This window comes from Notolepis coatsorum (genome assembly GCF_963971535.1).
Source record: "Notolepis coatsorum genome assembly, contig: SCAFFOLD_295, whole genome shotgun sequence".
Lineage (NCBI taxonomy): Eukaryota > Metazoa > Chordata > Actinopteri > Aulopiformes > Paralepididae > Notolepis > Notolepis coatsorum.
In genome coordinates, this window is record NW_028173821.1 from 150194 (window position 1) to 169430 (window position 19237).

Consider the following 19237-nt stretch of genomic DNA (forward strand, 5'->3'; position numbering starts at 1 on the left):
GTCGTGATCTGACGTTACGTTACACCAGAGACCGGGTCGTGATCTGAAGTTACGTTACACCAGAGACCGGGTCGTGATCTGAAGTTACACCAGAGACCGGTTGTGATCTGAAGTTACGTTACACCAGAGACTGGGTCGTGATCTGAAGTTACGCTACACCAGAGACCGGGTCGTGATCTGAAGTTACACCAGAGACCGGGTCGTGATCTGACGTTACACCAGAGACTGGGTCGTGATCTGAAGTTACACCAGAGACTGGGTCGTGATCTGAAGTTACACCAGAGACTGGGTCGTGATCTGACGTTACACCAGAGACCGGGTCGTGATCTGACGTTACACCAGAGACCGGTCGTGATCTGAAGTTACACCAGAGACTGGGTCGTGATCTGACGTTACACCAGAGACTGGGTCGTGATCTGACGTTGTTTCACTTCTGGTCAATGTTAGCATGGTCTTATTCACCGTCAAAGATGGAAGGAAAATCGAATAATAATTTATTTTCTCTCTTTTGGTTCATTGCAATTTACTTAAGTGACTGGGTCGTGACCTGCTGTTGCTACATAACACCAATGCTTTTTTTTTTAAGTGACTGGGTCGTGATCTGCTGTTGCTACATTAAACCAGTGTTGTTGTTGTTTATTTAAATGACAGGGGTTGCAACCTGACATTGGGTTACAGGAAGATTAAAAGAGGTCTCTCTTAATTATTCTGTAGAAGGGGGGAAAAAAGAGGGAATTTCTCTGGGAAATGTTGTTTAAAGCTACTGTTGAGAATTCTCAATTCATTGCAATGTAAGATGGGGTGAATTAAAATACAGTAGGCTACGATTACTACTAATCTACTACTAATCTACTATATTACTACTATAATACGGCACGGTGGTGTAGTGGTTAACACTGTCGCCTCACAGCAAGAAGGTCCAGGGTTCGAATCCCGCTTGGGGACCAGGTTTCCATGGTGCCAGTTACCCAGGTGGGGTATCTCCCAGGCCTTTCTGTGTGGAGTTTGCATGTTCTCCCCCTCTGTGCTCGCAAGGGTTTCCCCCCCGATAAGATAAAACCCAATGGAAAAACATGCACAACAACAGATCGCTAACGCTGTGGCGTCCTTGATGAAGACGGACAGGAGCACTTGGATTGGTCCCCTGGCGCGGCTCACGTTGTGCCTGTCTGCTCCCGGCTGCCCTTGGGGGGGAAGGGCGACGGGATGGGTTAATCGCAGATACGAATTGCATGCATGCATCGCATGTGTGCCAATTGATGACCTCGGAGCAGGTCCTAAATTATTATTATTATAATATGCTACTAATTCTATTAAATTAAATGATCCTACATGGTACGGTAGTCTACAAAATCAGTCAATACTAGGGGTGTAACGGTACACAGAAGCCACGGTTCGGTACGTACCTCTGTATTGGGGTCACGGTTCGGTACGAGTTCGGTACAGCAGAAAAAATATATTTATAATAATTATATTATTATTATTTTTTTATATATTATATTTATGATAATAATAATAATTATTATTATTAAATAGAATAATTTTCTATAGGCTTGCCGTGGTAGTCAGTGATACTGGTGTCATTCTGTGTTCAGGCATCCACTTGCCTACTGCCCCTTTAACAACTTATCCTTGCGCATCCTTAAGTTTCAGTTTCACTTCCAGAGAGAATTAACTTCACGACGAGACTGAATAGTAGAGAACAGATGACATGTTACTTACAACAATGGCAGAGGATTATTTGGATTTTTAAACACAGTGGAGCTCAGATGATCTGTCCGGAAAAGTATGATTTTTTTTTTTTTTTTTTGATTGTGGGGAGAATGTTGATGTGTTTGTTGGCGCGCGCGCGTGTGTGTGTGTCTTTCCATTGGTTTCATTTGGTTAACGTTGTTGAGCGAACAAGAAAACGACCCTGCAGCTGTTCCTGTCTCGTGCACTTTCGCCCGCTCTCAACTGAAGTCGGAGAGGGAGGGATGCGGAGCGATTTGTGCGCGCTCCCGACTGCGTGCGTGTGTTTCCCCACGCGCGCGGTGTGTGTGTGGGGTGCTCCGTGTCCCTCTGTCTCTTTCTCTCTCTCTCTCTCTCTCTCTCTCTCTCTCTCTCTCTCTCTCTCTCTCTTTCTCTGTCTCTCTCTCTCTCTCTCTCTCTCTCTCTCTCCCTCTCTCTCGCTCGCTCGTCACAGTCTGTATCCCGACTGTGACGGTGTGCCGCGCGCTGTTCTCGCATGTGCGACTGGTGTGTTTGCGCTGAGGCGTATTCGGCGTATGGCGCGCGCGTACCGCACCGTGATGGCCGTACCGTAAAATTCGCGGGACGAATACACGTACCGTTACACCCCTAGTCAATAGTAAAACAAAAGAAAAAGAAAACCTTTTATTAAGTGCATACTTGGACAAAATAACCTTTTGAATTGATTGATTTAGATTGATTTGAAAGGGACAGATACAAATACATACAAATACATTGATAAAGCCTGTATCGTAGTGTTTGTAGCCGGAGCTAATTTGCAACACCCATCCCATAACACTTTCAGTGCCAGCAGGGGGTGCACGATTTAGCGCTTGAGTGCCAGCGCGCTATTCAATGAGAGGGCGAGCACATTTGCGAACGCATAAACTATATCTTAAATTATGGCTATGTGTCTAATACGCCCGTCGCTTATCAATGACTTGCTTGCAGTCAACATTGTCCAAACGGATTGTTTTTTCATCGGTACATTTCCGTTTTATACCATTTTGAAAAACGCTCGTTTTTGGAAATGTCCAGAAAAAAAGAGATTCCACAGGAATCGCCCTTTACTGGAATACACAAAAAACGTTGTCATTTTTCGGCCTATTTATGAATCGTTTTCAAATAAATGCTAGATTATCGATAGTATATGTGTACTTATGCACGCTAGAGAAGCGGGCTGAAAAATCGATGATTTATTTCCTGATCAACACACACACACACACACACAGACAGACACACAGACACACAGACACACACACACACACACACACACACACACACACATACAGGGCCCACGTTGATATATCTGTGAAAAAAGCTCTGATTATTCTAAGACTGGTAAAATAGATTCCTTACCTCAGATCAGATGTTCTCCAAAAAGATTATTCCAATTCCTGATCGCCATTCCAAATATCGATCGCGTTTATTGATCCAACGCTGGGTGCTCGAAACACATTCCACGCTGTTCTGAGGGACCACAAAGACTGCAATCGGCTCGGATTACATGCCTGACAAGTAAAATGTGGATTCCGGATTTTCCCCATGCGTTTTCATTCAGTCCAATCCAAAGGGAGACGATAGGGGGCGGTATTTTCCCTGTTCGAGCTCAGAGAGAGTCCCAGTGGTAACGTGAGACTAGATTGATGAAAAATGAATGGAAATCGCTAATGAAAAATGAGATTTCTCGTCCTTGGCACTGAACGGTTGGCATGAAATAATGAGAATTCTCGTCATTGGCACTCAAAGTGTTAAAGGGCTGACATAAAACATGAAGGAATGGATTTAATATTTGTCAAAATCTTGCATTATTATTGGAATACATTGAATTATCAGTCCAGTGCAAAGCATATTCCCAACCATGTAATGTGGCAGGTGCACCCAATCCACTACTACACTAGTACAGTCTGACCAGCTTTTAATTGGCTGCATGAACGGAGAGTGACAACAGTTATGCAAAATTAGCAGGCTATTATCTCTGCAGGTTCCAGTCATCATGTCCATTAGCAGGTTTCATTTGGCCACTCAAAGGGAAACAGACGTTCTTACTACCTGGACCGATACAGGCCAGCGTGCAGTGACACATGATGAAGAGAGAGTATGGAGAGAGTAGACGGCATAGAGTAGGGCTGAGCCCAAACGTTCGGACCTTCGTTCGTTACGTTGGCGTTCGAATCTTAATTAATGGTTTAAAAAATAAAAAATATTTATCCACTTTTTCTCCTTATTTTCTATTTTTCTCCCATCCCAATTTCGTGTATCCAATTCTCCCCTCCCCTGTCTTGAACGTTGCTCGACTATGCCCCCCACTGGTCGGTTGTAGAGAGGATAGAAGCCTTGCATCACGTGTGCCCTCCGGCACACGAGGAGGCAGCCTGTCACATCTTTTCGCCTGCCAGCGCGGACTCTCAGTGGCGAGGTGTAACGCGTGGGAGGCTCACACTACCCTCGCCACTTCCTGTCTCTGCTGTGCAGGCGTCTCCCAACCGACCTGTAGGGGTCGCTGTCCACAACATACCGGAGTCTCTTGCATTGGTGGCGAGCGCAATCTCCGCTACGCCACCCAGCCGCCTCGCTTTTTTATTTATTTAAAAAAATTTAATTTGTATTTACATTTTTTTTATTTATTTTACACGAAAAATATATATCAGAATGTGATATATATATATCAGAATATCACAGTACTATGTTGTGTTTACAATAATTTGAAAGTCACGCGTGAACACGGGTCACAACAACACAGTCCCTCTAGTGAGATGAGGAGGGGTCCCCGACTCCCCGTCATATCAGGGAATGAATCAAACGTGCAAAAAAGAGAGTTTAGTGACTCACACTCACCCGTCTTATTTCATAATACGTTTCCGAATGGACGTTTGGATTAAACCAAGTGTATGCAGTGATGCTGATGCTTTCCCAGCGGAACACAAGTTACTTAACGTTACACAGGTAAGTTATGTTATGCATGTTAATTAAGCTATGCAGAGCGCAGCCCTTGGCTTACCTTGCTAACGTTAAGATTTCAGCAGCCGTCGGCCAACACAGATGTTGTTTCAACAAGTGTATTCACAAAATGGATTATCATCCAAACGTTATTGAAGCCTCCCGTGACCAGTACGTAATCAGTACTGTTAATAACCGCAGCAATGTGCGCATATGCGCTACGTTATATCATGCGTAAATGTGCGCTAATACTCGACAGTACTGAACCAGAAAAAGTATTTAGGAAGCAAACTTTTTGCATGATTAAAAACGATGGTTTGAACGTCCGTTCGAAAAACCCTGGCGAATGTTCGAATCCCAAAAACTGGCTTGGGGACAGCCTTAGTATAGAGAGAGTGGGGAGAGTAGAGAGTATAGAGTGGGGAGAGTAGAGAGTATAGAGTATGGAGAGAGTGGGGAGAGTAGAGAGTAGATGTATGGAGAGAGTGGGGAGAGTAGAGAGTATAGAGTATGGAGAGAGTGGGGAGAGTAGAGAGTAGATGTATAATAATAATAATAATGGATTGGATTTATATAGCGCTCTTCTCTGACTCAGAGCGCTTCACAGAGTCCATTATTCGTTCATACACAGTCATACCGGTGGTGGTAAGCTACAATTGCAGCCAGAGCTGCCCTGAGGCAGACTCACGGAAGCGTGGCGAATAATCATCGCCTACGGCCCCTCCGACCACCACCAACATTCATTCACATGCATACACATTCATACGAGGCAAGTAGGAGCATTGGATGTATGGAGAGAGTGGGGAGAGTAGAGAGTATAGAGTATGGAGAGAGTGGGGAGAGTAGAGAGTAGATGTATGGAGTGCGTAGACGGTATAGAGAGAGTAGAGAGTAGACGGTATAGAGAGACAGGGTTCGCACAAGGTCCTTGAAGTGCTTGATTTTTTTACAAAAAAAAGTCTAGGCCTGGAATTCCTTGAAATTCTTTAACAAGGTGCTTAAAAAGTCATTGGAATTCAAATCAACCATTCACATTGAACGTTTTGTTCATCCATGATACAATTGTTCTGAATCAAGAAATTGCATTTTTATTAATCTAAAGTGTAAATAATTGTCGGAAATTGGTTTTAAGCCATAAATATTGGATCCGATACTAGTCATTGAAAATGAATTAAAAACGGATGTAGACGGACAGACACAGCTGACCAATGTAGCCGCATAGCGTTAAATCGGGCAATCAAAGTAAGCGCTCTACAGATATTGAGCATAATTTTGTCAAATGTCCGGTGTCACCGGTAACACCGGTGTTGCCATGAGTTTATTAGTCATGGGGGGGTTTCACATCACCGCGGCAACCCTGTGTATGTGTCACAGTGACCCCTGTGTTAACTATGTTTTCTGCCTAAAGGAGAACAGCCATTTTTTTGGGGGGGGGGGGGGTATTGTTTAGGGGGTACTACAACATGTACTGCACTGTACTCATGCCTGTGCATTCGGTGAGAACACGCTTCAAACCCTCGTGGGCAGAGCCGAGCGTCATCAAAGTAATCGAGGAAATGAACGAAGCGTGAAATTACAGTGAAATTAAAAGTTAAAGTAACTGATTCAATTCAACAGGCGGCGGACTATTTTCTGGAAGAGGAAAGCTTGTAAGCTGGGACAGGCAGGCATGACTTACATTTCCACGTTTGGTCGCTTTCCTGTAGCCATTGATTTTGTGAGCTTACTCTCTGGAAAGCGTGAACGGTGCAGGCAGAGGGCTGGATGGTTGGAGGACACAGGCTACATCAGATGAACGGTGCAGGCAGAGGGCTGGATGGTTGGAGGACACAGGCTACATCAGATGAACGGTGCAGGCAGAGGGCTGGATGGTTGGAGGACACAGGCTACATCAGATGAACGGTGCAGGCAGAGGGCTGGATGGTTGGAGCACACAGGCTACATCAGATGGACGGTGCAGGCAGAGGGCTGGATGGATGGAGCACACAGGCTACATCAGATGAACGGTGCAGGCAGAGGGCTGGATGGTTGGAGGACACAGGCTACATCAGATGAACGGTGCAGGCAGAGGGCTGGATGGTTGGAGGACACAGGCTACATCAGATGGACGGTGCAGGCAGAGGGCTGGATGGTTGGAGGACACAGGCTCCATCAGATGAACGGTGCAGGCAGAGGGCTGGATGGTTGGAGCACACAGGCTACATCAGATGAACGGTGCAGGCAGAGGGCTGGATGGTTGGAGCACACAGGCTACATCAGATGAACCGTGCAGGCAGAGGGCTGGCTGGTTGGAGCACACAGGCTACATCAGATGAACGGTGCAGGCAGAGGGCTGGATGGTTGGAGGACACAGGCTACATCAGATGGACGGTGCAGGCAGAGGGCTGTGTGGTTGGAGGACACAGGCTACATCAGATGGACGGTGCAGGCAGAGGGCTGGATGGTTGGAGGACACAGGCTACATCAGATGGACGGTGCAGGCAGAGGGCTGTGTGGTTGGAGCACACAGGCTACATCAGATGAACGGTGCAGGCAGAGGGCTGGCTGGTTGGAGCACACAGGCTACATCAGATGAACGGTGCAGGCAGAGGGCTGGATGGTTGGAGGACACAGGCTACATCAGATGAACGGTGCAGGCAGAGGGCTGGATGGTGGGAGGACACAGGCTACATCAGATGGACGGTGCAGGCAGAGGGCTGGTTGGATACATTTACATTTTACATTTGGTCATTTAGCTCAGTGGTTCCCAAAGTCGGGGTCGCGACCCAAAGGTGGGCCGCGGGCAGCCACGGGAGGGCCGCGAGATGATTACATTTTTATTTTTATTTTTATTTTTTTGTCAGGCCACTGAACTTAGAAGCAGGCCATGACAGTGTTTCTAGTTGTATTCTAAAATTCGATTCTATTGTATTAAAAAATTTGATTTTATGGTTTTATATTAACTTAATAAATAAACAAAAACGAAAAATCTACTTATTTCAACGAACATTTCAAACTAAATAACAGATTATGCACATAAAACGCTGAAAACAACCGAAGCAACAATAGCATTTCAATGAGGCTATTATTATTATCATTATTATTTTGCAACAAGTTAGCCCTCTCATAAATAGCACATATAAATTAATAACTAACTTTGTTCGGATAATGGTAATAATGGAGTACACAGGCTACATCAGATTTGAGCTTTTAGTTTACAAGCCAGATTGAGAAGTCTGTGCAGGGTTGAGTGAAACGGTGATATTGGTCACAATATTATTTAGTAGGGGTGTAAAGGTGCACGTATCCGTACCGAACCGTTTCAGTACGGGAACCCAAGGTTCAGTACGGCTGTGTACCGAACCAATACAGCGGTATGTTATTATTAACCACATGTGCAGAACTTTTTTTTGCGCGCAGAATTGAATTCAAAACTCGATTATTAATTTCAATATAGAATATTCGTTGACAGCCCTACAAGTACAATTAGTTACTGCACACTACATCGCCCCTGAGTGGAACATGGAAAGCCAAACTTTCCCCCCACTGTACCGAAAACCCGTACCGAACCTCGACTTCAAAACCGAGGTGCGTACCGAACCGTGGTGTTTGTGTACCGTTACACCCCTAACATGTTGAGAGTAACACCAGACTGTACCGAGCCGTGAGCGCGCGATGAAACCAGCCTGTACCGAGCCGTGACCGCGCGGTGAAACCAGCCTGTACCGAGCCGTGAGCGCGCGGTGAAACCAGCCTGTACCGAGCCGTGACCGCGCAGTGAAACCAGCCTGTACCGAGCCGTGAGCGTGCAGTGAAACCAGCCTGTACCGAGCCGTGAGCGTGCAGTGAAACCAGCCTGTACCGAGCCGTGAGCGCGCGGTGAAACCAGCCTGTACCGAGCTGTGAGCGCGCGGTGAAACCAGCCTGTACCGAGCCGTGAGCGCGCGGTGAAACCAGCCTGTACCGAGCCGTGAGCGCGCGGTGAAACCAGCCTGTACCGAGCCGTGAGCGCGCGGTGAAACCAGCCTGTACCGAGCCGTGAGCGCGCGGTGAAACCAGCCTGTACCGAGCCGTGAGCGCGCGGTGAAACCAGCCTGTACCGAGCCGTGAGCGCGCGGTGAAACCAGCCCCGCTGCACCGACTGCCCTTTAGCTGCCAAACTTCATTTCACTATAACTTCGCGCTCCGTTCACTTCCTCGTTGAGCTGCCCGGCGAGATGACTCTGATGACGCTCTCTTCCCCCCAAAAGGGTTCGGAGCACGTTCTCGATGCAGCACAGTACGAGTACAGTGTGCGGTACATGGTGTAGTACCCCCTAAACAATACATTTCAAAAGGAATTCCCCTTTTTAACCCTTTCACTACCACACTACAGACACGCAGACCAGGCTGCAGAAACAAATTAGTGGGGGGGGGGGGGGGGCATAAAATGTTCTCGGGGGGGGCACAATGGTTTTTCAACACAGGTTCCCTTTTATACGTTTCAGCTGGGACAACGGCGCTGTGACTTGCTTGGCGCTGCCCACGGTGCTGAACTAAACAACAGAGAGGCAATTGAAAAATCTAATTTCTCTCTATCTTAAGAACATTCACTTATACAAAAACAGACTGAACGGATATATATAACAGACCTGCTGGGGCAGCGGACTGAGAGCAGGGGACACAAACAGGCTGGATAAGATGGTCAGGAATGCCAGTAGCGTGGTTGGGGTGGAGCTGGACTCTAGCGAGGGTGGCGGAGAGGAGGAACCTTACTAAGCTCCAGGCCATCAGGGAAAACCCCTCCCACCCACTATACACAGACTTGGCTGACAGGAGGAGCATGTTATAGGCTCACACTACCTAAATGCAGCACTGAACGGCACAGGAAGTCCTTCATTCCGACAGCCATCAGACTATACAATGCATCACTGCCTCACTGCATCACTGAGCACAGAGTGACAGTTACCATCTTCCTGGACTCTTACTTTTTAAACAGCACTGGGCAATATTACACCTACTGTAGACTTCAGTATATTTTTACTGTATTTATTTACTGTATCTTTTATTCTATTTTTATTCTATTTCATTTTATTCTATTCTTAGGCCATTTGTTTTGTTATTCTTATTTGTGACTTGTTCTGTCTAAATGTTTAATGTTGAGTGATTTGCAGTCAAATTTCCCTCAGGATAATACATTTCTATTCTATTCTATTCTATATCTTTGAAAAGTCTCCATTTATTCAACACTTCTGAATTCACTGACAAACTGAACTGAACTGACAAAAATAAGGTGCATAAAAAAGCAAACAAAATTCCTCCACAGGCTACTCACCATCATTAGTAGAGCGGCAAGCGGCGTTTGGGGACAGAGTGAAATCTTCTTAAAACACTGCCCCTCCACTCATTCCTGAACTTTTTTGTTAAGTCCTTCTCAAATGCCAACTGAATTAAATTGGCCTTGCGTCGATGAAGCATACTAAGGCAATGTTCTGTAAAGACGTTCTTGAGGGTAGAAAACGAATTCTCACAGAGTGCCGTGCTAGCTTCAGTAGTGTTGTTGTTGACATCAGTGCCCACTAGGGCTGTCCCCGACTAAGAATTTGGATAGTTGACTTTGATTGACAAAAAATTTGCCAGGGTGGGCACAGCTGACTCAGTGGGCGGGCCCGGCCCCCTAATGCCCGCCCATGGCGCCGGGTCTGCAGACACGGTTAACCTTTCACTACCACACTACAGACTGTTAACCTTTTCACTACCACACTACAGACGGTTAACCTTTTCACTACCACACTACAGACTGTTAAAGGTCAACCTCCACGTTGTATTTTTGTTCAATAAACAATGTGGACTAGGCCAACAGTGACTTTCATGAAGAATTGGAAGAAAAAGTATTGAAATTGACCCAGTTTTAGCGTTTTTATCAAAACATTTTGTCTGCCCAACACAATCAACATGCACGTGCATATTTTAATCAATGGTTTATAACGTGCACGTGTAATGTCGTCACAACAGGTATTGGTCACCAGGGGGCTCTGTGACCCTACTCCTGTGCTCTGGGAGACACAGGCAGTAGCAAGGAGGCAGAGCATTATTTTCGGCGTTGGGTGCATGATGCGCATGCGCTGTGATCACACAAGGCAGCCAACGCCGGAAATAATGCCGTTTTGAGCAGTTTATAAAAAATATTTAAAATGTTTATTAGCAACGCAGAGCTTTCAAACCATCCCGTATCTCTGTCCGAAACCCTCGTGCAACTGTGAGTACATTTGAAATGTCTCTGTGATACTTGTATAACGAACGGTTCGGCCAGAACCAGTCCTTCATGGTAAATCTAGGTTGGTTTCCTATTAAGGAGCAAGTGACTGTGGATTCACTCGGTGCATCAGTCACGAAAGGGGCTATGAGCTTGGCAAGCCAGAGTAAAACACAGTTTTCATTCAATCAATCAATAACAACATTAACCAGACTCTCGTTGTGTCTATTATGCTAACGCTAACGTTACCTCATTGTGTCTATTCTACAAGCTTTAACGTTACCTAGCCTCTCGTGTCTATCTGCTAACGTTAGCATTAGGCTAACTAACGTTACGTCCCTAACCCCAACACGCGTAACTAATCAGCGATCTTTTTGTCAGACTAAACTCTCCGCTCGGTGGCAAATTGTGTTGATGTCGGTTTTGTTTCATCAATAAATGAGGCAGAATACACAGTGACTGTATCCTTTTTTATTGCACTTGTTTCTTGCTGCAAACATACAAAAGACATCCTACGCGAGACATTAAAGATGGCGGCGTTCTGTTTTCGTTCAGACTCCCCAAACACGTCTCTCTTCTGACCAATCAGTGGTCTGCAGTTTTTCACGTGACATTTCTGGAGCTCTCATGCTGATCACCAGCAGCCCTGCCTCCCCACACGGAGACAAACTGAGTACTTTATTTTAGTGGAAAAGCAACATTAGATTCGGCTCATTAATATGCAAGCCACACCTGTTGTGACGTCGGCGTTTGATAAGCTTTTTTGATTCGCGCGTGCATGTTATTCGTGCGTGGACCTTTTTAACTCTTTCAGAGTGGCATTTCCGGTGTCAAATGGAAAAAAATAAATAATGAAATTATATACCAATGATGTAAACTACCCATAATTGATCAGTAGGGTTTAACCTAGAGGTTGGGCTTTAACCTTTTCACTACCACACTACAGACGGTTAACCTTTCACTACCACACTACAGAAGTTTTTTTTTTTTTTATCCACTTTTTCTCCCATTTTTCCATATTTTTCTCCCATCCCAATTTCGTATCATCCAATTCAACCCTCCCCTGTCACGAACGCTGTTTCTTGCCTCCCACAAGCCGGCTGCAATGTGGACTAAGTCATACATAGCACAAGTCCCCTCCGGTACTTGAGGTAACAGCAGTCGCATCTTTTCACCTGCGCAGCTCGATCTCTCAGTGTCGAGGAGTAACGTGTGGGAGGCTCACGCTGCCCCCGACACTTCCTGATTCTACTGCGCAGGCGCACCAACCGACTTGTAGGAGTCGCTTGTTCACAACGTTCGATCCCCACCCTTCAGTTTTCCCTCCCCGTAATACGGCCAATGTGTATTACTGCGGACGACCAGCTAAACTGAAAAACAATGTGGAGAGCTGGATTCGAACACGCGAATCCTAGCGTCTCCACACTGGTGGCGAGTGCCTTGCCCACTACACCACCTAGCCGCCCCACACTACAGAAGGTTAACCTTTCACTGCCACACTACAGACTGTTAACCTTTTCACTACCACACTACAGACGGTTAACCTTTCACTACCACACTACAGACGGTTAACCTTTCACTACCACACTACAGAAGGTTAACCCTTTCACTACCACACTACAGAAGGTTAACCTTTCACTACCACACTACAGAAGGTTAACCTTTCACTACCACACTACAGACGGTTAATCTTTCACTACCACACTACAGAAGGTTAACCTTTCACTACCACACTACAGAAGGTTAATCTTTCACTACCACACTACAGAAGGTTAATCTTTCACTACCACACTACAGAAGGTTAACCTTTCACTACCACACTACAGAAGGTTAATCTTTCACTACCACACTACAGAAGGTTAACCTTTCACTACCACACTACAGAAGGTTAACCTTTCACTACCACACTACAGACGGTTAACACTTTCACTACCACACTACAGCCGGTTATCCTTTCACTACCACACTACAGAAGGTTAACCCTTTCACTACCACACTACAGACGGTTAACACTTTCACTACCACACTACAGACGGTTAACACTTTCACTACCACACTACAGCCGGTTATCCTTTCACTACCACACTACAGAAGGTTAACCCTTTCACTACCACACTACAGAAGGTTAACCTTTCACTACCACACTACAGACGGTTAACCACGGTGTCTCTGCTGTCTCTCTACTGTGAGTTCAGCCTGGCTAGCCTCTCTACCTGTCTCTCTACCTGTCTCTCTACCTGTCTCTGCTGTCTCTGCTGTCTCTCTACCTGTCTCTGCTGTCTCTCTACCTGTCTCTGCTGTCTCTCTACCTGTCTCTGCTGTCTCTGCTGTCTCTCTACCTGTCTCTGCTGTCTCTACCTGTCTCTACCTGTCTCTGCTGTCTCTCTACCTGTCTCTGCTGTCTCTCTACCTGTCTCTGCTGTCTCTGCTGTCTCTCTACCTGTCTCTGCTGTCTCTACCTGTCTCTACCTGTCTCTGCTGTCTCTGCTGTCTCTCTACCTGTCTCTACCTGTCTCTACCTGTCTCTGCTGTCTCTGCTGTCTCTCTACCTGTCTCTGCTGTCTCTGCTGTCTCTCTACCTGTCTCTGCTGTCTCTGCTGTCTCTCTACCTGTCTCTGCTGTCTCTCTACCTGTCTCTGCTGTCTCTGCTGTCTCTCTACCTGTCTCTGCTGTCTCTGCTGTCTCTCTACCTGTCTCTGCTGTCTCTCTACCTGTCTCTGCTGTCTCTCTACCTGTCTCTGCTGTCTCTGCTGTCTCTCTACCTGTCTCTCTACCTGTCTCTACTGTCTCTCTACCTGTCTCTACTGTCTCTCTACCTGTCTCTGCTGTCTCTCTACCTGTCTCTACTGTCTCTCTACCTGTCTCTACTGTCTCTCTACCTGTCTCTCTACTGTCTCTCTACCTGTCTCTGCTGTCTCTCTACCTGTCTCTCTACCTGTTTCTCTACCTGTCTGCTGTCTCTCTACCTGTCTCTCTACCTGTCTCTTTACCTGTCTCTCTACCTGTCTCTCTGTCTCACCGTGTGCTGTGGTCTCTCTACCTGTCTCTCCCTCTCTCTCTCTGTCTCACCGTGTGCTGTGGTCTCTCTACCTGTCTCTCCCTCTCTCTCTCTGTCTCACCGTGTGCTGTGGTCTCTCTACCTGTCTCTCTCTCTGTCTCACCGTGTGCTGTGGTCTCTCTACCTGTCTCTCCCTCTCTCTCTCTGTCTCACCGTGTGCTGTGGTCTCTCTACCTGTCTCTCTACCTGTCTCTCTACCTGTCTCTCTACCTGTCTCTCTACCTGTCTCTCTACCTGTCTCTACCTGTCTCTCTACCTGTCTCTCTACCTGTCTCTCTACCTGTCTCTCTACCTGTCTCTCTACCTGTCTCTCTACCTGTCTCTCTACCTGTCTCTCTACCTGTCTCTCTCTGTCTCTCTACCTGTCTCTCTACCTGTCTCTCTACCTGTCTCTCTACCTGTCTCTCTCTGTCTCTCTACCTGTCTCTCTACCTGTCTCTCTACCTGTCTCTCTACCTGTCTCTCTACCTGTCTCTCTACCTGTCTCTCTACCTGTCTCTCTACCTGTCTCTCTACCTGTCTCTCTACCTGTCTCTCTACTGTCTCTCTACCTGTCTCTCTACCTGTCTCTCTACCTGTCTCTCTCTGTCTCTCTACCTGTCTCTCTACCTGTCTCTCTCTGTCTCTCTACCTCTCTCTCTCTGTCTCACCGCGTGCTGTGGTTTCTCTACCTGTCTGCTGTCTCTCTACCTGTCTCTCTACCTGTCTCTCTCTCTGTCTCTCCCTCTCTCTCTCTGTCTCACCGTGTGCTGTGGTCTCTCTCCCTCTCTCTCTCTGTCTCACCGCGTGCTGTGGTCTCTCTCTACCTGTCTCTCTCTCTGTCTCTCCCCCTGTCTCTCTGTCTCACCGCGTGCTGTGGTCTCTCTCCCTCTCTCTCTCTGTCTCACCGTGTGCTGTGGTCTCTCTCCCTCTCTCTCTCTGTCTCACCGCGTGCTGTGGTCTCTCTCTACCTGTCTCTCTCTCTGTCTCTCCCCCTGTCTCTCTGTCTCACCGCGTGCTGTGGTCTCTCTCCCTCTCTCTCTCTGTCTCACCGCGTGCTGTGGTCTCTCTCTACCTGTCTCTCTCTCTGTCTCTCCCCCTGTCTCTCTGTCTCACGGCGTGCTGTACCTGTCTCTCCCCAGGTGGGGGCGACGGCAGGGAACTGTCCAAGCTGGAGGAGAGGCTGTGGGATCCCAGCTGCTCCCTGTCGGAGAAACAGATCGACCAGTTCCTAGTAGTGGCTCGGTAAGGACAGAGAAGGGATCCACGTGTGTTTTAAACCCTTTAAACAATGTTCTATATTGAATAACAGTTTGTATATAAAATATGATGTTTCCACCAAATTGTTCAATAATAAACGACTGAAAATGGTTTGGCAGCATCTCTCCACACCTTCACCCTCGTTGAGATGCAAGGATCTATCGATAAGATAAGATATTCCTTTATTGATCCCCGATTGGGGGAAACTCAGGCCAAACTGGAACATGCTAATTGAGAACAGGGACCCCGTCGATATTTTGACCAGGAATATTCCAAGTCGGCAGCTTATCTTCTCTCAGGACGTGTCGATACCGACTCGGCTTTCTGTGTAGCCGAAGCTACAGGTGTGGCGTTACCTGCTGACCGGCCCCCGTGAGAGGCTCCACCTACTGGTGACATCATCACACGAACATATTTGTGCGTTTTTGCCTTGAGCGTGTTCTGTATTGGCCCTGTTGTGCTTTTTCTACGCATTTCCCTTTCATATTTGATACTTTTGTAGTTTCTTTTTGTCTATTCCTTTGTTTTGTTTTATTTTTTATTCCTATTCTTTGCCTAGTTAATATACACTGATGGATTTCTGTTTTATTGTTTGTTATATGAACTGTTTGATGACTGTTGTGTGTGTGTTTATGTGTGCACCCCAGGAAGACTAGCTAGTTGCTACGGCACTAACTAATGGGGATCCTTAATAAAATATCAAATATCTCCGGGTTCAGGAGAGCTCCCCCTCTCTCCAGGAGCCTGAGGGTTCCAGAAGTCCACAACTTTCTCTTGTCCTCTATGTTTATAAGAAAAAGGGGGCGGCTAAGTGGCGCAGTGGGCAAGGCGCTCGCCACTAATGCAGGAGATGCTGGGTTCGAGCCCAGCTCTCTGCGTTGCTACCAGCTTGGCTGGTCGTTCATACTAACGCAATTGGCAGCGTTAGGGGGTGGGAGGCTGATGGGTGGGGATCGGACCTTGTGGACAGCGACTCCTACAGGTCGGCTGGTGCGCCTGCGCAGTAGAATCAGGAAGCGACGAGGGCGGCGTGTCCCTCCCACGCGTTACTCCTCGCCACTGAGAGATCGCGCTGTTCAGGTGAAAAGATGCGACGGCTGCCTCCTCGAGTACCGGAGGGGACGCGTGAATACTTTCCCTAAGCGGGTTGTACTTCCGCGTTCGGTTTGCGCGATCTGATTGGCCACTGACGTTTCTGGTCATGTGACATGTGCGCCAATCGTGTGACGGCAAGTTCTGCGCCTATTTCCGCCTCTAACAGCCTGCAAACGACCTAACGCCTAGTTTATCACCGGTTAAGCTTAGGCGACTCTTTCGAAGTTGGTTAAGGTTAGAGTTTGGAATCAGGGCTGGTGTTCTATCGCCCTGCTCTAAGACAAACTCTAACCTTAACCAACTTCGAAAGAGTCGCCTAAGCTTAACCAGCGAAAGAAACAGGCGTCACACGATTGGGCGCACATGTCACATGACCAGAAACGTCAGTGGCCAATCAGATCGCGCAAAAGTACAAACCCCTTAGGGAAAGTATTCACGCGGAGGGGACACGTGATGCAAGGCTTCGTCCACATTGCAGCCGGCTTGTGGGAGGCGTGGCCTAACAGCGTTCGAGACAGGGGAGGGTAGAATTGGACGATACGAAATTGGGGACGGGAGAACAATATAAAATGGGAGAAAAAGTAGATAACATTTTTTTATTTTATTTTTAAACTTACATTTTGTTGCTTAGGGGCGTTATCAGCCAAGTCTCTTCACCGACTGAAGTGGCAACATTTTTGTTTATTGAATAATTAAACGGCGTTGTCTTGGTAAAAAAAGCGCTTGGACCTCCTGGGCCTGAGCGGGTCCCGGTGGTACCAGCGGTACCAGCGCTCTCTCATCTCCGCGCCGGGCTCTCGTCTGTCCTCTGGGCGCAGGCTTTTTCACAAGGAATTCTTAACGTAGAGTGGAGATTGATCACGTGAAAGATCCTCCGTCTCCTGTGCCTGTCTCTCTGTTGCCTGCTCACTTCTCTCTCCTGTCTGTCTATCGATCTCTCTCTCTCCCTCCTTCCATCTCTCTCATCTCTCTCTCTCGTTCTCTCCCCCCCCTCTCTCTCTCCCCCCCTCGCTCTCCTCCCTCTCTCTCTCTTCCCTCTCTCTCTCCCCCCCCCCTCTCTCTCTCTCTCTCTCTCTGCTCTCTCTCTCTCTCTGCTCTCTCTCTATGCTCTCTCTCTCTCTCTCTCTCTCTGCTCTCTCTCTCTGCTCTCTCTGCTCTCTCTCTTTCTCTCCCCCCCCCCTCTCTCTCTCTCTCTCTCCCCCCCTCTCCCCCCCCCCCCCCCAGGTCCAGGTCAGTAGGTACGTTTGCCAGGGCTCTAGACTGCAGTAGTTCAGTTCGGCAGCCCAGTCTCCACATGAGTGCAGCGGCAGCCTCCAGAGATATCACCTTGGTGAGACACACACACACACACACACACACACACACACACACACACACACACACACACACACACACACACACACACACACACACACACACACACACACACACACACACACACACACACACACACACACACACACACACACACACACACACACACACACACACACACACACACACACACACACACACACACACACACACACAGTCATATAAACATGAATATGCATGGGAATATACAATATACAGACACCCTTTCCAAAGCATCACACAGGGGATGCACACAAACTCTCTCTCTCTCTCTCTCTCTCTCTCTCTCTCCTCTCCTCTCCTCTCTCTCTCTCTCTCTCTCTCTCTCTCTCTCTCTCTCTCTCTCTCTCTCTCCTCTCTCTCTCTCTCTCTCTCTCTCTCTCTCTCTCTCTGCTCTCTCTCTGTATCTCTCTCGCTCACAGGGGATGCATTAGGGGTGGGGATACTCGATATATCGCGAGTATTGAGATTTCTTTTTTTATTAAAAAATAAAACAATTAACTGCAAAGTAAAACTGTCAACATGTTTTATCTAATAAAATAAAGTTTTCAGTCGGTTCATCTCACTTCAATCATTTTTATTGCAGAACATGGTATTTTCTCAAGCAGACGGATGTAAACACTGTAATCTGTGTTGCATGAACCTGACAAACTGAACTGTTTGTATTACTGTCGTATTCCAACTTAACTGAATGCACACGTGTGTGTGTGTGGACTACTGTACTATTACAGGTATTGAAATGAACAATGCAACTTCCTTATACCCTTTCTTTTTAAATTTAAATTTTTAATGAATAATTAAATATCGATACTTGGCGTCCCTGTATCGATACAGTATCGCCACGCAAAGTATCGCGATACTACTACGTATCGATTCCCCCCCCCCCCCCCCCCCCCCCCCCCTAGGATGCATGCTCTGACTAGAAGTAGTTCTGCTAACTCTGCAGACTGAACTAATTAAACCCTGTCAGGCTAAACGAGACAGAATTATACTGAGCAGAAGATCATTAGTCCTTATTATCAGCCCCCCCCTCCCCCCCAGATGACCCCAGTGCTGCTATCAGCCCCCAGTGGGGGACCTACTCCTGGGGCTTCTAACAGCCCACAGTGACCCCAGTGGGGGACCTACTCCTGGGGCTTCTAACAGCCCACAGTGACCCCAGTGGGGGACCTACTCCTGGGGCTTCTAACAGCCCACAGTGACCCCAGTGGGGGACCTACTCCTGGGGCTTCTAACAGCCCACAGTGACCCCAGTGGGGGACCTACTCCTGGGGCTTCTAACAGCCCACAGTGACCCCAGTGGGGGACCTACTCCTGGGGCTTCTAACGGCCCACAGTGACCCCAGTGGGGGACCTACTCCTGGGGCTTCTAACAGCCCACAGTGACCCCAGTGGGGGACCTACTCCTGGGGCTTCTAACAGCCCACAGTGACCCCAGTGGGGGACCTACTCCTGGGGCTTCTAACGGCCCACAGATGACCCCAGACGGGTTAATCACAATATAGCAGCCTTTTCCTCACAACTGGAGTGATGTCACTACACCTAAGGGGGGCGACAGTGGCTCAGGAGGTAGGTCCCCCGTCTGGCAATCCGGAGGTTCCCGCTTC

The 19237-nt window shown here is 47.6% G+C and overlaps 1 protein-coding gene across 3 annotated transcripts in view; it reads left to right on the top strand.

Annotated features, from left to right (window-relative positions):
- mta1 (metastasis associated 1) overlaps positions 1-19237 on the top strand; it is a 248579-nt gene that overhangs the window by 135056 nt on the left and 94286 nt on the right. For all 3 annotated transcript variants that reach the window (XM_084338705.1, XM_084338706.1, XM_084338707.1), the window contains exons 6-7: positions 15065-15167; positions 17508-17607. In XM_084338705.1, the coding sequence (XP_084194831.1) occupies positions 15065-15167; positions 17508-17607 (203 nt within the window). The remainder of the gene's footprint in view (positions 1-15064; positions 15168-17507; positions 17608-19237) is intronic.